This window comes from Pleurodeles waltl, chromosome 1_2 (assembly GCF_031143425.1).
Source record: "Pleurodeles waltl isolate 20211129_DDA chromosome 1_2, aPleWal1.hap1.20221129, whole genome shotgun sequence".
Lineage (NCBI taxonomy): Eukaryota > Metazoa > Chordata > Amphibia > Caudata > Salamandridae > Pleurodeles > Pleurodeles waltl.
This window is the reverse complement of record NC_090437.1, coordinates 187952715-187967326: the sequence shown is the minus strand read 5'-3', so window position 1 is coordinate 187967326 and position 14612 is coordinate 187952715. Positions and strand designations below refer to the sequence as shown.

Genomic DNA, 14612 nt, shown 5'->3' with positions numbered 1-14612 from the left:
GATACCATGAAACTGGTCCCAAGATGTTTGTTTCCAGTCCAGGGAGGACCTGGCCTGGTGGTTTGGGCTGGACTATTCCGTAGGGGAGCAGGGTCAAGACTGATTTGTATATGGTTGGCTTCAAACTGGGTCGGCTTGGTGAGCTAAAACACAATTGATTAAACCCAGATCTGTGACTGGTGGTGAATGTTTGACAATGTTCAGCATTCTGTCCATCAGCTTTTTGTGTATCTACTGGAAAATGTAAGGGAAGATCTCCAACAATAGTGGGAGTTTAGGAGAAGGGGTTCTGTAAGGGAGAAAAGTTCCTGTGCAGAAATAAAATGTATCTTTGCACAAAGATGATGGCATTCATCCATAAGTAATTATATTACAGGTACAATATGCTCTGTCGAACTATGGTTTTACATTTTTTTTCCAGCAGTACTCCTGGACATTTATGACTGCCACAGTATTCCAGACATCCTTATGGAAACTTTTATGAATTCTTAAAAGCCGTAAATATGTTCTTTTTTTACATTCTAGACTTATTTGTCCTGCTGACATTTTCTTGGGAAAAACAGATGAAATGAACAAAAACATTAAAAACCTTTAGAAAAACATATCTGACTAAAAAAATGTGAAAGAATAAGCCTGTAGGTGGGCATTGGTGGTTTTGTTTGCTTATCTGAAAAACATTAGCAGTATAACCGTGCCCACACCTGCGGGGTGTCAGTATCTGGAAAACATACACCAGCAAATAAGGTGGATGAAAGAGCACAGTTATGAAAGTTTGGTTACCTCTCTACACAAGACCACCACCAGACACAGCCACGTGGAAGGCACGGTTGACAAATTAAAAGAAAGAAAGAACACCTTTAAATCTACTTACTGACTATTGATGCAGAAAATGTTATGAATAAGTTCCTCTTTTGTGATTTATTACTTTAATTATCCAATATTCTATAGAACCCTATTAGCTGGGCTTTTTTGGTTCAGATTTCCATTTTCTGTTTCATGGTGAAAGCTATTTATCATGATAATCAGCAAAATTCAAAACCTTTTAGCAGTATTTAGAAAGTTCATTTACCATGCTACATCGTGGCAGGATGACAAAGCCAGCGCTCGAGGAAGAGTGTGCTGGAGTGTTTTATGCAGAATTATCTGTCCGTAAGATTGATTAAAAGTTCACAGGTAGTTCCCCATTTCAATGAGGGCGTAATTAGAATAAGTTTTTCTCACCTATGCTGTGGCCAGAGGGCGGAACTTGCTGGTTGGGTGGCTGCTGTACCTTTGTCCGGATAATCCTGTATGCGAAGGAGAAAAACACAGATCCACTTAGCTTGGCGCATGCATGAGAATTGAAACAATAGAGAAAGGGAAATCAGTACCGAAACGATCCCACGCGCTAGAGGCCTGGGCTTTTTATTGGGACGGCGTTACGCTAGAGCTGCGCTCTCAACCGCGAAAGAAGGGGGCGCCTTTCAATACAAAATGGAACAAAATGATTTTCCCTCAACCATCGTCCCGGATTCCCGTTAGCGTAACGCAGGCCCTGGCAGTCCGTCCGGCGCAGGCGGACCCCAACACTTCAGGGTGCCCCGACCCTCCAGAGTCCCTCAGTTAGGTCCATAACCTGTGAGTAACTGTGAGATATGAAGCCTCAGGGGTCCCTCATCACATTCTGTAGAGGGGCTCCGTCAAATATGAGAATTCGGAGGGCACGCCAAAGAGCACTACGCACTGGTGCAAAAACACAAGCTAAATCAATTTAGCACGATTACGTTGCGAAGAACTAAATGAATCAAACTATTTTTTTTCAAGTCATATTTTAGAAATAATTTGCACCAGGGGGTGTAAAGTTAATTAGGGAAATATTACTAAAAAAGATGTAATACACCACTGTGCATATGAATCATGTTGTGCGCCTATAGATTTTCACAGAAATATTCAAGTCCATGCACAGTCTTTAAAAAAAATGCACTTATTTTGACCTACTTTGGCTACTTTTGTGATAGAAAGGTAGCCCAAGAATGTTTGCCTCATACTTAGTCATATCTTTCACGTTTGGAAAAGGAAAAATATATTCTCTCTCATTATTATATAAAACACAGCAACGATTGTCCAGCTACTGCAAAACGAGCAGCCTACACGTGGCAATATGAGTCGAATTGTTTTTTTTCTTTGCACCCCTTCACTGTTTCTGTCTGGTTTGGACAGTATCGGGTGGAAAAACGACTGCAGGCTGGCAAACAAATAACTCTAGACTATGTAACAGAAATATGCAGATGATAATAAAAATAAGTTTGCTCAATTTTTACTGCATTGTTTGCAAAATTAGTGCAAAAGCAGTTTCCTCGTTATTTTTTTTTATATAAAAGGGTTAATGGCAACTAAGCATTTATTTATATAACTTGTCTTTTAGACATACATTTTCAAACACATGGTTTCCCACTCTATTATCGTATTGGTGCACAAATCTGGCTGAAGTAAAATCTATTTGCCCATTATAAATTATGAATCCGGCCAAAAGTGATGCAAAGGGGCGTGCACTCTTTTCACACGAAATGCACTTACAAGCAGATGATCTGGAGTAATTTACCCAAAGATTGGTGCTTGGACGCATTTTACCAACAAATATCCATTTTATTTGTGAAATCATTGAGCCCCTGCTACAGAAAATTTGAACTGAAGCAAAAAACAGGGCAAAAGCAATTTGACTAATTTTCTATTTGTGTAGTACGGAATGGAAAAAACATATTTTGAACATGGCAAAACTGGAGGAAATGACATAATAAAGCGTTCCTAAATAGATATTAAAAACATATCTTTTGTTTCTAATTACGTTGACACGTGAAACACTTTAATACCTATTTGTAAAAAAAAAATACCAAACTGATTTTTCCCTATTTTGCAGAAGCAATTTGGCAATATAATAAAATAGATGATGCAATACAATACCTAGGTAATATAAATAGAAAAAGTGATTTTATCTGAAGCACAGGCACATATCCACTATTTGAAAAGTGAAGAAATATTTCGTTCTTTTTTTACATCATGTTAGAAGAGCAAAATGCAGTGTGGAATCTGCATGGTGCAGGTTTAGCACTGGTCAAAATACCATCTGCCTCCTTACTTATCATACAAGCAGCAAAAATGGCACATGTGTATTTACTCTGCTTTTTCAATTATTTTGCATTACTGCAATGTTTTGCTAATTACGCCCCAAGGCCGCCACAGAGAAAATTTGCACTAGTGTAAAAAAGCTGAGCAAAACCTTTTTTTAAATATTTTGTTGCCAATGTATTATGAAACAGAGCAGAAGCATTTGCCCCTCCGAAAGTTGGCTGCTGAACTGTTGCTCAACACTCTTTGTTGCTTATTTATCGTTCTATGTTTGTAATGGAGATTTTAGCAAATCCAAGTCCGAGCTTCACTTTAAAAAAAAGTCGAAAAATGAGTTCCGTGATTTTGTATTATTTTTGCTTATTAGGTAATTAAGATACAGCTTCCAGATTAAGGTTCAAGCTTTGCCCCTGCGTCTTTCACCTTTAAAATATAGAAAATATATTTTCACCAAAGCCTAACCTATTTCAATTATCATAAGTAATAAAATAAAACCAACTGAAAGCATAAAAGATCTTACAGTTCCTCTGGAGTTTTGTGACCTTGTGAAAACACTGGTCGGAAGCCATGTGCCTCTAAAGAATTAAGGACCACCTTAGGGACGTGGTCCCTAATTACATACTACTGATCCCAACCAATCTGTCATTTTTCTGAGAGTTAAAATAAATATTTTTCGTTACGATCCATGGGGACAGAGACAGACAGAGAGCACTGTAAAGCATTCCACTAACATTCTGCAAAGCCAAACACCATTTATGGACTGGAAATAGGAAAGAGACAAAGAAACTGATCCCACACCCACACTTCAGAAAAGCAACGGCCTCCTCCTTACTAGCTGAAGACAAGTTGTCTATAAAGTATAAAACTACATAAGGTGCCACTGCTCTAAAAAAAAAAAGTAATCGTGTTCCGCAGAACCGAAAAAGGCAAAGAGGCAAGTAAAATCAGCCAAATGTTGGTTACAGTCATGAATCTTTAAAATCATGCCGGTTACAGACAAAAACTGATGTTGACCTAACTTAGTTTTTGAGGCTCCAGGTATAACCTAGCAAGTCCTCACTGTACTGGACGCTCTGCAGACTTCATTTCATACCATGTCTCATTCCAACATGTCATACCATGTCTCATTCCAAATTCCTCTGTATTAATTTATCTGATTGCTTTACTAACAACATAACAAAACAGACTGAATATACTTTCATTTATTCCTATTTGAGGATGATGATAGCCATCTTTGGACCGGCCACATTGAAGTGAGAGGCAAACATTTTTTGTGCAATTTCAACTTTCATCATATTCAAACTTTTGAGATATATACAGGGACTGCCATGTTACTTACTTAGCAAAATACTCTTGTCCATAAGAATCAGGCAAGTTAGCAAACGAGTCAGTTATCAAATATATACAGTGAACAGAAAAGAGTAGACCAAACCTTCAGATCCTTCAAAGACCCCTTCACAGAAAACCTAATGTTTGAACTCATTTCTCACTGCATCATCTCCACGTTCAATACCCTTCTAGACACCTGAAACAATGTCTGGAAAGCTATGTGAACATCCATGCCTTAATTAAAACATGTAAGTGCAAGCTAAAGCCTTCAGGACCATAGTATTTTGAAGATCTCGTTAACAATAAACAATATGCAGAGAGTAAAGAAATTGGAACAAACACACAATATGCAGACAGCTCATCACATCAGCCAAAGCAAAGTACTAAACCATTTCCATCAATGAAGAAACCAGCAGCAGAAGAACACTGTTCACGACAATCAAGCACTCCTTAAGCCACCCTGCTGGACCCACAGATTCATCAATCCAAAGAAAAGTACAATGACGTGAACCTTTTCTTCAGTTAAAAATACAGAGGATTGGGCAGCACATTGAGGATATCAAGCTTGCATTATCTCTTAGATCCATCCCTTCCATGTTCAGTCTCTCCCAGATCTGTCTGACATACTAAGTTTCCTCAAAGCCACTTCACATGAAGATGATGTCTTACCATTGTCCCTCATCATCAAAGCTCTCTCTGGTGATGATCTCTTATACCTGATAACCACTGTCAATGCCCCCCTTAGTTAAGGCATGTCCCCAGAAGCTTTCAAGACTGGAAAAATCATCGCACTCCTAAAAAAACCTAAACTTAACCCTGATGACCTCATCAACCACCATCCCCTCACTCTCACAAGATTAATTAGAAAGTTCTTTAAAAAAGCAGTCTATGTTCAACTTCAAGATCACATCAATGCTAACCATCTTCTGCACTTGGTGCTTCAATCACAGATAACAACATCTTGATATGCTTGAAAGTATTCTCTGCTTCAGACGTGCAACAACACCTCAAACTCTGCTTGCACATCATCCATTCATTTTTGTTGGTCTTAGGACTTTGTGCACTTTATGACTGCTACCCAGTGCCGAAGTGCATGTGCTGTCTTCTCTAAACATGGTAACATTGGCTTATACACAATAAGCATATTTAATTTGCTTGTAACACTCTAGTAAAGTGGTACTACATGTACCCAGGGCCTGTAAATGAAATGCTACTAGTGGGTTGCAACACTGATTCATGTTTGGTGTCACTGGAATCACAATTTAAAATCCTAATGTATGGTGAAGTCAAATTTTAAATTACGATCCTGAAAATGTCACTCTTAGCCATTTGATGCTTGCAGCCTGTCTCTGGGTCACATGACTGCGTGTGCGTGACAGTTGAGCTTTGTGTATTCCTCCTAAACAACCATGCAAAATGGGGTGATTATATGTGAATGGATGGGCCATCACTGGCAGGATGGGAGGAAGGAGTTGGGCACAGCCCTACTTACACTTGAACAGACTGTGTCCTTCATTCACACAAAGGGCGGCATACCCACTGTAGTTAATCTGGAGCCAGGGCAGGGAAGCAGGGCTTCTGTGTATGCATGCGTGCCTCTATAAACTTCTCCCCACTTCAGAGGCACAACTGTGTATTAAAGAAGGACCTCAGATGCAAACTCTTCAGTACACTTCTGGACCTGTGGATACTCTGCCTGGATGACGGACTGCTACGCTGCTACACCGACTTCCACGCTGCTGGACTGCTGCTCTAAAGGAACGGCTGCTCTGCTGTGCTGACCTGTTGCCCTCTTGCCTGGGAATGAAGAACTGGACCTGCAACTTCAACTTCAATCCAGGATCCCAAAGTTACTCCAAAGGCTAGTCTGCTGGCCACCTGATCTGAGCCTCAGGAATATAAAAGGCTCCACAAAAAGCTCCAGGACCCAGCTGCAGCGAGTTCCTGACCCCCAAGTGGTGCCACTCGCATCCTGGACCCTTGGTGTGGCTCACAGGCTCTTAAAGTCAAGTTTGTGGGCTCTTCCAACCCCAAAAAGGCCTGTTCGCACCAAGATCATGCCACTCAAACTGAGCAGCCGCCAGCCCATGTTGTCATACAGCAAGCATCGATTGCCCGTAGGGGACTGCCAACACGAAGCTCCAGCCTGCACATCCTCAACACCCAGCATGATCTTCGCACTACGCCAACCACCACTTGTGACGCCTGTCTTGCTTTCGGCGACCCTCTCCAACATGAATGGGACTCTTGCCACATAACTTTAGAAGTTAAAACTTCAGTGGGATTAACCTGGGACTGTATCTAACCCACGCTCCATCACGTTTGGCCTGAACTTTTGAAATTGACCTGGTCCAGCATGACCAAATAGCCATGGCACGCTTTCTGCTTTTAGGTGTATTTTACAGTTTTTTCTTTACAAATTCAAAACTCCAGTTCTACTGATTGGATTTTTGTTGTTTTGGTTTTGTTTTATTTTTTGAATTTTGCTCTATTTTGTGTGGTGTTGTCACTGTTTTACTGTTTGAAGTGTTGCATAAATACTTTACACGTTGCCTCTAGGTTACGCCTAACTGCTCTGTGCCTACCTACTAGGGGACTGAAAGCAGGTTAATTTAGGGTTTGCTTCTGTCTTGCCCTGACAAGGAATGTGGTTGCTGCTTGACCAGGGCTCCACCCCAGCCAATTAGTACCCCAAAGTCTCACAATATATGCATGCATACATAAATACATATACAGATAATTTAAAAGAGTTCCCCCAAGTCAGGAACAGCTCCAAAGCAACTTAAACTGGCTTTGGTACTCCCAGTGCTAAGACACCTTACTAAGCAGTACATTCCCTGCCAAATATAGGTGGGTTTCAACCGAAAGCACCTCCAGTAAAAAGAATGCACTGACCAGTAGTCATCCAGCTTCACAAGTACATAGAAAGGATGGCATTTTCTACACTTTCTTGGTAGTAGGAAGTGGTATTGAATCTGTGATATTCCCTGCAATGTGTGATATCTGGGCACATCAATAGTTGGACCTGGTTGTTTGGGGGTTATGTATTGCCTTTAACACCCCTGAAAGAGGCAATCCCTGGAGAGGCTACAGTTAGTGGGGTTTGAAGGAAAGTCCCTGTAGCGAATCAAATTCTTTCTGACCAAAGAAATCAAACTGTGCTTTAGGATCAGTAGAACCCTTGTTCAAAACTACTGCTTACAGATCCTTACAACGGTATTCCCTTTCCTGATGTTTTTATCTTATATTTGAGAGCACTAATATAGCTGACCAAGAGAGCTTTTTTCCATTTTCACTTGTAAGCTGAAGGATACCTCACGATCACCTTATATTCTACATGGAACAAACACCTTGGGCTTCTTGCTTCTATTGTAAAGGTGGTACATCCTTTTCCATTCTGGTCCCCTGTACATAGAAAGTCATCTGAATTCATTCTGATCAGGTCAAAATATCCGTACCTTGATAAAACTTTTAAGGCTTACGTATTCTAAAAAAATTTATAATGCAAGTGAACACAAAGCTCTGGTGTGCGGCAAGAAATGGTGGCTATGTGCATAACAAATACTTTATAAAGATACATATTTGTAAACCTGCTCTCATTCTCTTATCTCCATCATCTTTTATATAATAAGATGTTATGATGTATATACTAACAAGAGAAAGAAACGATAAACTGATGATTCCATTCTAATAATTCATGTTACACCTGGCTTCCTTGGTGTGGTTTCCCCTAAACATTCGCCCTCTGCCCTCCTGGTTTCTGAATTCATTTTTGCTGGCTTTGAGGATTATGGGCACTGTATCACTGCTGAGCAGTGCTAAAGTGCAGGTGCTCTGTACTCTAAACCATAGTAACATTGGTTTATCCACAATTGGCATACTTAATTTACTTATAAGACCCTAGTAAAGTGCAATATATGTGCCCAGGACCTGTAAAATAAAAGCTACTAGTGGGCCTGCAGCACTGGTTGTGCCAACCCCTACAAGAGCCCTACAAACATGTCTCTGGCCTGCAACTACAGAGTCTGTCTGTACAGTTTTAAACTACCATTTCGACCTGGCAAGTACCCTCACAGGCCTAGTCAAAACCTTCCTTTTTATTACATATTGTCTCCCCTAAGGTAGGCTCTAAGGGCAGGGTGCAGTGTATTTAGAAAGTTGGACATGCACTTTTAACTTTAACATGTCCAGGTAGTGAAAAACAGCTACATTTGTTTTTCACTACTGCAAGGCCTATCTCTTTCATAGGCTAACATTGGAGTTACCTTGAAGCATCGTTTAAGTGAAACTTCCAACTGTGAGATGATAGAAATAAGGAGTTTGGTGTCTCTGGACTCACCATGTAAAATCACAAATTATGGTGAAGTTGGATTTTAAACTGTAAGCCTGAAAATGCCACTTTTAGAAAGGTGGCATTTTTTTTCTTTAACCACTCTGTGCCTCTGCCTGACTCTGAATACATGTCTGAGGTGGATGACAGCTGGGGTTTGTGCATTCCATCAAGACAGTCACACATAAAGAGATCTTGGGTGTGATATCTGCATCCTGATGGCCCATCACCAGGCTGACGGGTCTTCCTGGGCAAGATGGGAGAAAGGAGCTGACACCTACATCTGAATCGGGCTGTGCCTTTCCTCACACAAAGGGCTGCATTCCCCCCGTAGAGTTTGAAGAGATAGTATGGCAGCATATGTGCAGCTCATGGAGATTTACTTCTCTCGGGGAGTGTCGATAATAAGTGACTTTAGACTTTTTAAGAGTTGAAGGACTCAGAATTTGAAGAGATTGGACACATATACTCTACTGGCTTTTCATTCATTACCAGACCTGACGAAGTCAGTGGGATATTTCCCAGGACGAAACACATGTTGGCTGTTCTCGGGCTGATTTGAAACCAATTAAAACTGGCTAAACTGCATGCAGGACTGGAGTTTCAATTTGTGACGCGCCAAATCGAATCGAGCCAACTGGAGTTTGGATTTGAAGCTTGAGTGCCATCTGATCAATGAACATTACTTTATATATGGACTATCCACAATATGAGTGAATAACGTCTTGGAGTTGCTTATAGGCGTGTGCCTTAAATGTAGGTTCCTTCTTTGTGACAGTCTTTGATTGTTCAAATTTGGGGGCTGCGGGTGTGTTTTTAGCCCCTTTAAGTGCACCACCTTTGGAGATTAGGACCCACAGCAGCCTCTACTACTACCCTATTTGAGGTAGTCTTTGTCACTAATGCTTCAATTAGTTTAATTCCTTTATGAAAAATGAAGCAGGACTTCCACTTAAGATATTGAAAGAGACCAAATTAAACTTTGCTGTAGAGCTGGTATCGCTTTTACCTACCATTTACCCACGTCTGAATTCTGGAAACAGACTACAGTAATAGTCTGAAATATCTAATCTCATCAACTCTTCAATAAAGAACAATAAAAAGAAGCACAAACAGAGAGTCAGCTTTGGATTAGCCCCTTCAGGCACTGGCTTTCATATGTTTGCATGGTTTATCATTGCTTGGTTGTCCATCAAGGCTACAGCATTTCATGAATGGTTAAGTTGTCCTGAATTAGATATGTTTCCATAGCCATGGAGCACTAGTCCTTTCACTGGACTGCAGATGCAACATTACATGAATTCTGGGTGAGAGACAGTTTGCTCACATAAAGACATTTTCACTGCTGAGGTAGGATGCTGTTGGATGCTTAGCTTGACACAAAAACACACTGTCATCACTAATCTTCCTTGCGCACATTCATTTTATTTTGGTGTCATGATAACATGTAGTAGGATTAATGGCTTTTTACTCACATGGTGATATTATGCATGTACTTAGGTTTTCTTTAAAAGATAAAACGGAAATTCTGACCCCATGTCAAAATTATCTTCCATTCAATATTATGCTGTAGGTGCCTTTTAAGTTTACCACTTATAACACAAACTTTAACTACAACTTCTTTTCATAACACTCTTCTTTTAGGGTAGAGTTTAACACTGCTAATATAGTATGGTCAATAAGATGGACGTGGTCTGACTTTGTGGAGCCCAAGATATTGCTTCATTAATGGATTTTCTTTTTATTACTACTGGAAGCAGCACACACAAAGATGTCCACCCACTATCAACTTACTCCCCTTTACAAAATGCCAGACCCATTGGATAAGTCAATTGAAATTGTTTCACCCCCATATCAATACGTAATTGTTAGAGTCGTAATTCAATATTTATTTAGTCCTTAGGGCCTCATTATGAGTTCGGCGGATGGGACGATCCATCTGTTGAATGTCCAACAGGGAGGTTGACACCTTACTGGCTACCTCACCGCCGGCCCCATTACACTTTCCTGCTGGGCTGACGGGCAGAAACCAAGGCTTCCGCCTGTCAGCCCAGCGGGAAAGTGGCAGCAGCATTGTCGCTGGCTTGTAATCGAGCCTGCGGCAACGCTGCTGCCCACAGGGGGCACCAGCACCCTCGTAGTGCGCACTGTCTTCACAGCAGAAAGTGCACATTACGAGGGTGCGGGGCAGATGGACCCCTTCACTGCCCATGCCACAGGCCCCCTGCACCTGTTCTCCGCCAGCCTTTTCATGGTGGTTTCACTGCCATGAAAAGTCTGGCTTAGAACTAGGTCATAATCAGCAGGGTGGCGCTGCATGCAGCGCCATCCTGGCTGATTGTGACCTGCACCAGCCGTCAGCCCGTCGGGATCACCGATCCCAGCAGAAATGGATGTACCCTGGTGGTCTGACCTCCAGGGATGTAATGTGGCTGTCAGACAGCCACAGCAGAGGCAGTCCTGACCGCCACCGTGAGTCTGGAGGTTTAGTGACCGCCAGACTCGTAATTATGCCCTTAGTCTTTAAACACATTTACACCATAAAAATGATGCAGTAAAAATTTCATAAAAGTTAGAAGACCATTATACAAGATAAAACACATTTAAAACCTAAAACTCATTATGTATTCTACGTAATTAAAATCACTTAAGTCTGCACTAAAAATTCATTCGCAGATAGTATACATCACCTCAGAGCACATACTACATCAAGGTTCTGTGATGCTATTTAGATTTCACCATCTTTTGATCATCAACTCCATTTTATGCGAATGACTCCATTTTGTGTCCTGCCACAGTTGCAGGGTAGCGCAGGTATTTTTCCTTACAAAACTTGTTTTCCTCTTCACTTGCAAAGAGTCGGACAGTGCTGGAACATATTATGTGGGATGCGGACTTGATAAGAGTTCACAAGGCTGAGACTGTTTTTACCAGAGGAATGCACAAATCTGTCTCAGCACAAACATTGGGAGCCTGGCCAGCTTCTATGGGTGTTTTTGACACAGATGAAGTACAGCCAGTGTTTAATTTCACAACAGAGGGGAGGGAGTTTCTAGAACCATTTTCTTGAGGTGTGTTAAGGTATAAAAGATGGGGAGACTTGGCGCTCGGGTAGGAGCTCGTCTGTGGAGCGGACACACTGCCCAGGATCTGATTTGTGATCCCGATTGGGTCTTCTCCCTGACTGAATCAAGGGTTCCCCAGTGATGATGTCAACCCAATTGGTGAAGTATTTTAAAATCTTGATAATTTAGTTTACGTATGCAATCTCTGTTGATGCATTGCACATTTCTTTCTAAGTCTTGACCACCTGATATATGCATTTATCTTTGTATATATACACATGTTCTGCTGCATTCAAGGTATATGCTTATTTTCATATATTTGTATGACTTTTATTTGATAATAAATTCATTATTTAGCCCAAAAGTGCTGAATTATTTTGCCATTTTGTCCTCTTAGTTTAAGTGAGAGCAAAACAGATACCTTATATACAGTAACAAACTAGCTGCTTGCTGCCTATCCCTACCTTCTGTTTCTCTTAAAATCACAGACAATCCAATAAAATATGCATTAGACCACTTTTCATTTTTATACCACACTTACAGATATTATTCTCATCTAGATAAAACACCTGAACATCGGAACACAAAAAAAGCATCTCCTTTTTATGTATGGGTTTAATCACTGCCCCTTTCTAACTATCCAGGAACATTCACATTGTCAATGTTTTTGAAATAACAAAAAAACAAACTAGACCACCACTCAATGTTCGTTTTCACTATTACCACAGGTATGTAATCGGGACTGCTGCTCTTGCACGTTTAAAAGATGAAACAGTCTTCTTAATTGTCCCTAAGGAAAAGAGCCCTTTTATTTCATCACTTATATTAAATATGGTGGGCCGCTGGCTTTTCAAAGCTTCTTTATTGTGTAATCCTTCGAAGAATGAGACCCGCGCATACTCTCCCACCAGACATCTCAGCTTTAACTCTTTTTTCCCTAGGTCAGATTCCACCAACTCCCAGAATCTCTTAATATTATTAGTTTCAAACACGGTTTTCCAGCATTTATCATTGTAGATCTATTTTTTACTAGCTATCAGCCCATTAAGCTCCCTTCAGTGAGGTGGTTTTGTAGAGTGGGTAGTTTTTAGTTTACTCAAACATGAATACATCACATGTACTAAAAACAACTGACTGATCAGGGCACTTCAAATCCCAGACCATATCCTGCCTACCAGTGATTTCCTTTGGTCTGGACAAGGAAGTTTTGTCTCAAATACATTATGGAAGACCCCAAACAGGCAGGATATAAAAGAGGATATGGAACTGAACTTGCACTCCCCAACATGGTCTATAGCGTGAACACGGTTGGCACTTTAGTTGGAACATTCCACAGATTTTGATACTATAGATCGTCACTCACTCTTCCACTGGTTGTAAACAGATGAGGGAGGATCCGGCTTGACCCATGATTGGTTCAAATTTATTCTGAGCTAAAGATTCTACCAAATTAAAACTGGCCGATGTCTTTCTGCTCCTAATAAAAAAATCTTAAGCCTTTTATGGATGTCTTTTGAATTCACCCTTTTTAACTTGTATGCCAATAATACTGAGCTGATGTCTATATGGAGGACTAAGTTGCAACTAGGAATTCTTAGCCAACTTATGTCACAGACATTAAGGCTTGAATTAATCACAGCTGGTTCCAACACAGTTGGAGGAAAAAAAGATCGTCCTCATAGAGATTATAGACAAGTTAACAAATTGTCATCTGAGTACTACTTAAATATTAATGTTGAATTAATTTGTGGTTCCAAAGATCAAAATAAAGACTGCAAGCCTTATTTATAAAGGAGCTTTCCAGACTGAAGACAGTCTTAAGACTTTCTTAAAACAGGTAAGAGGGCCTGGTTCATACAGTGATTTGCCCTTGTGGAATACGATCACTATCTTTCCTTGCTTAAGGTGATCTTAAGACTGTTGGGCTGATTTACAATGTGTTTCCCCTACGTTAAAGCAGAGATATAAGATCAATCAGAGTTTGACAGATCAGAAGGACCACCATTAATCAGTGGTGCACTGCCATGTCAAACCCACAGATTCTGCACTTTAGAGTTGAGGGAAGCACTGGTTTACTGATGGCTGACCTTCCACTGACTGTCAACAGAGGTCTCTGACCTGATGCTCCATCCCCAAAAAGACTGCCATGTTTTAGTGACAGTCACCCCACCCTAATTAGTGAGACCATAATTAGGTTTGCTTGCCTGTGATCGCCATGTATGACTTGTAAAGTGAAGTAAGCTCTGGAGCCTGGATAATGTCATATTTGTAAGTTTAATTTATAAGCCACTGCACCACAAGAGTTCCCTCTCCTGCTCTCTGTCCCTGAGCCCCTGTGGAACCCAGTGACCTCAAAGAGATACTTGGTTACCATAACAGCATGGCAACAGAAACTAGAAACTAGAGATCATAGAGAGGATTTTTTTTTAAAGTTGTTCAATATAACATATCTTTCTTTACAATAATAACAATTGAAGAAATGGTTTACAAAAAACAGTTTTTTGGGTAAGTGTTAACAACATGATATTGGTCTACTTTTCTCAAATATGAATTACAAGTAGATGTGGTTAAAGTGGAAAAATGATGTATTTTAAAATATTTACATGAATCTAGTGAAATAAATAAAATTCCACTATATAATCTATCCTCTTTTACCAATGAAAAGAAACCATGACAAAAAATGCAAGTATAATCGACATAAACAAAGTGAATCCAGAAACTGAACAATTCCAGCGACTAATTCATAACATTGGGTTGATACCTAACTGGTGCACGATGTTCTC

General features: G+C 40.4%; 1 protein-coding gene across 1 annotated transcript in view; it reads right to left on the bottom strand.

Moving 5' to 3' along the window:
- PAX5 (paired box 5) overlaps window positions 1-14612 on the bottom strand; it is a 424585-nt gene that overhangs the window by 361890 nt on the left and 48083 nt on the right. Inside the window, exon 3 of the mRNA XM_069237601.1 lies at window positions 1222-1286. Coding sequence (XP_069093702.1) covers window positions 1222-1286 — 65 coding nt within the window. The remainder of the gene's footprint in view (window positions 1-1221; window positions 1287-14612) is intronic.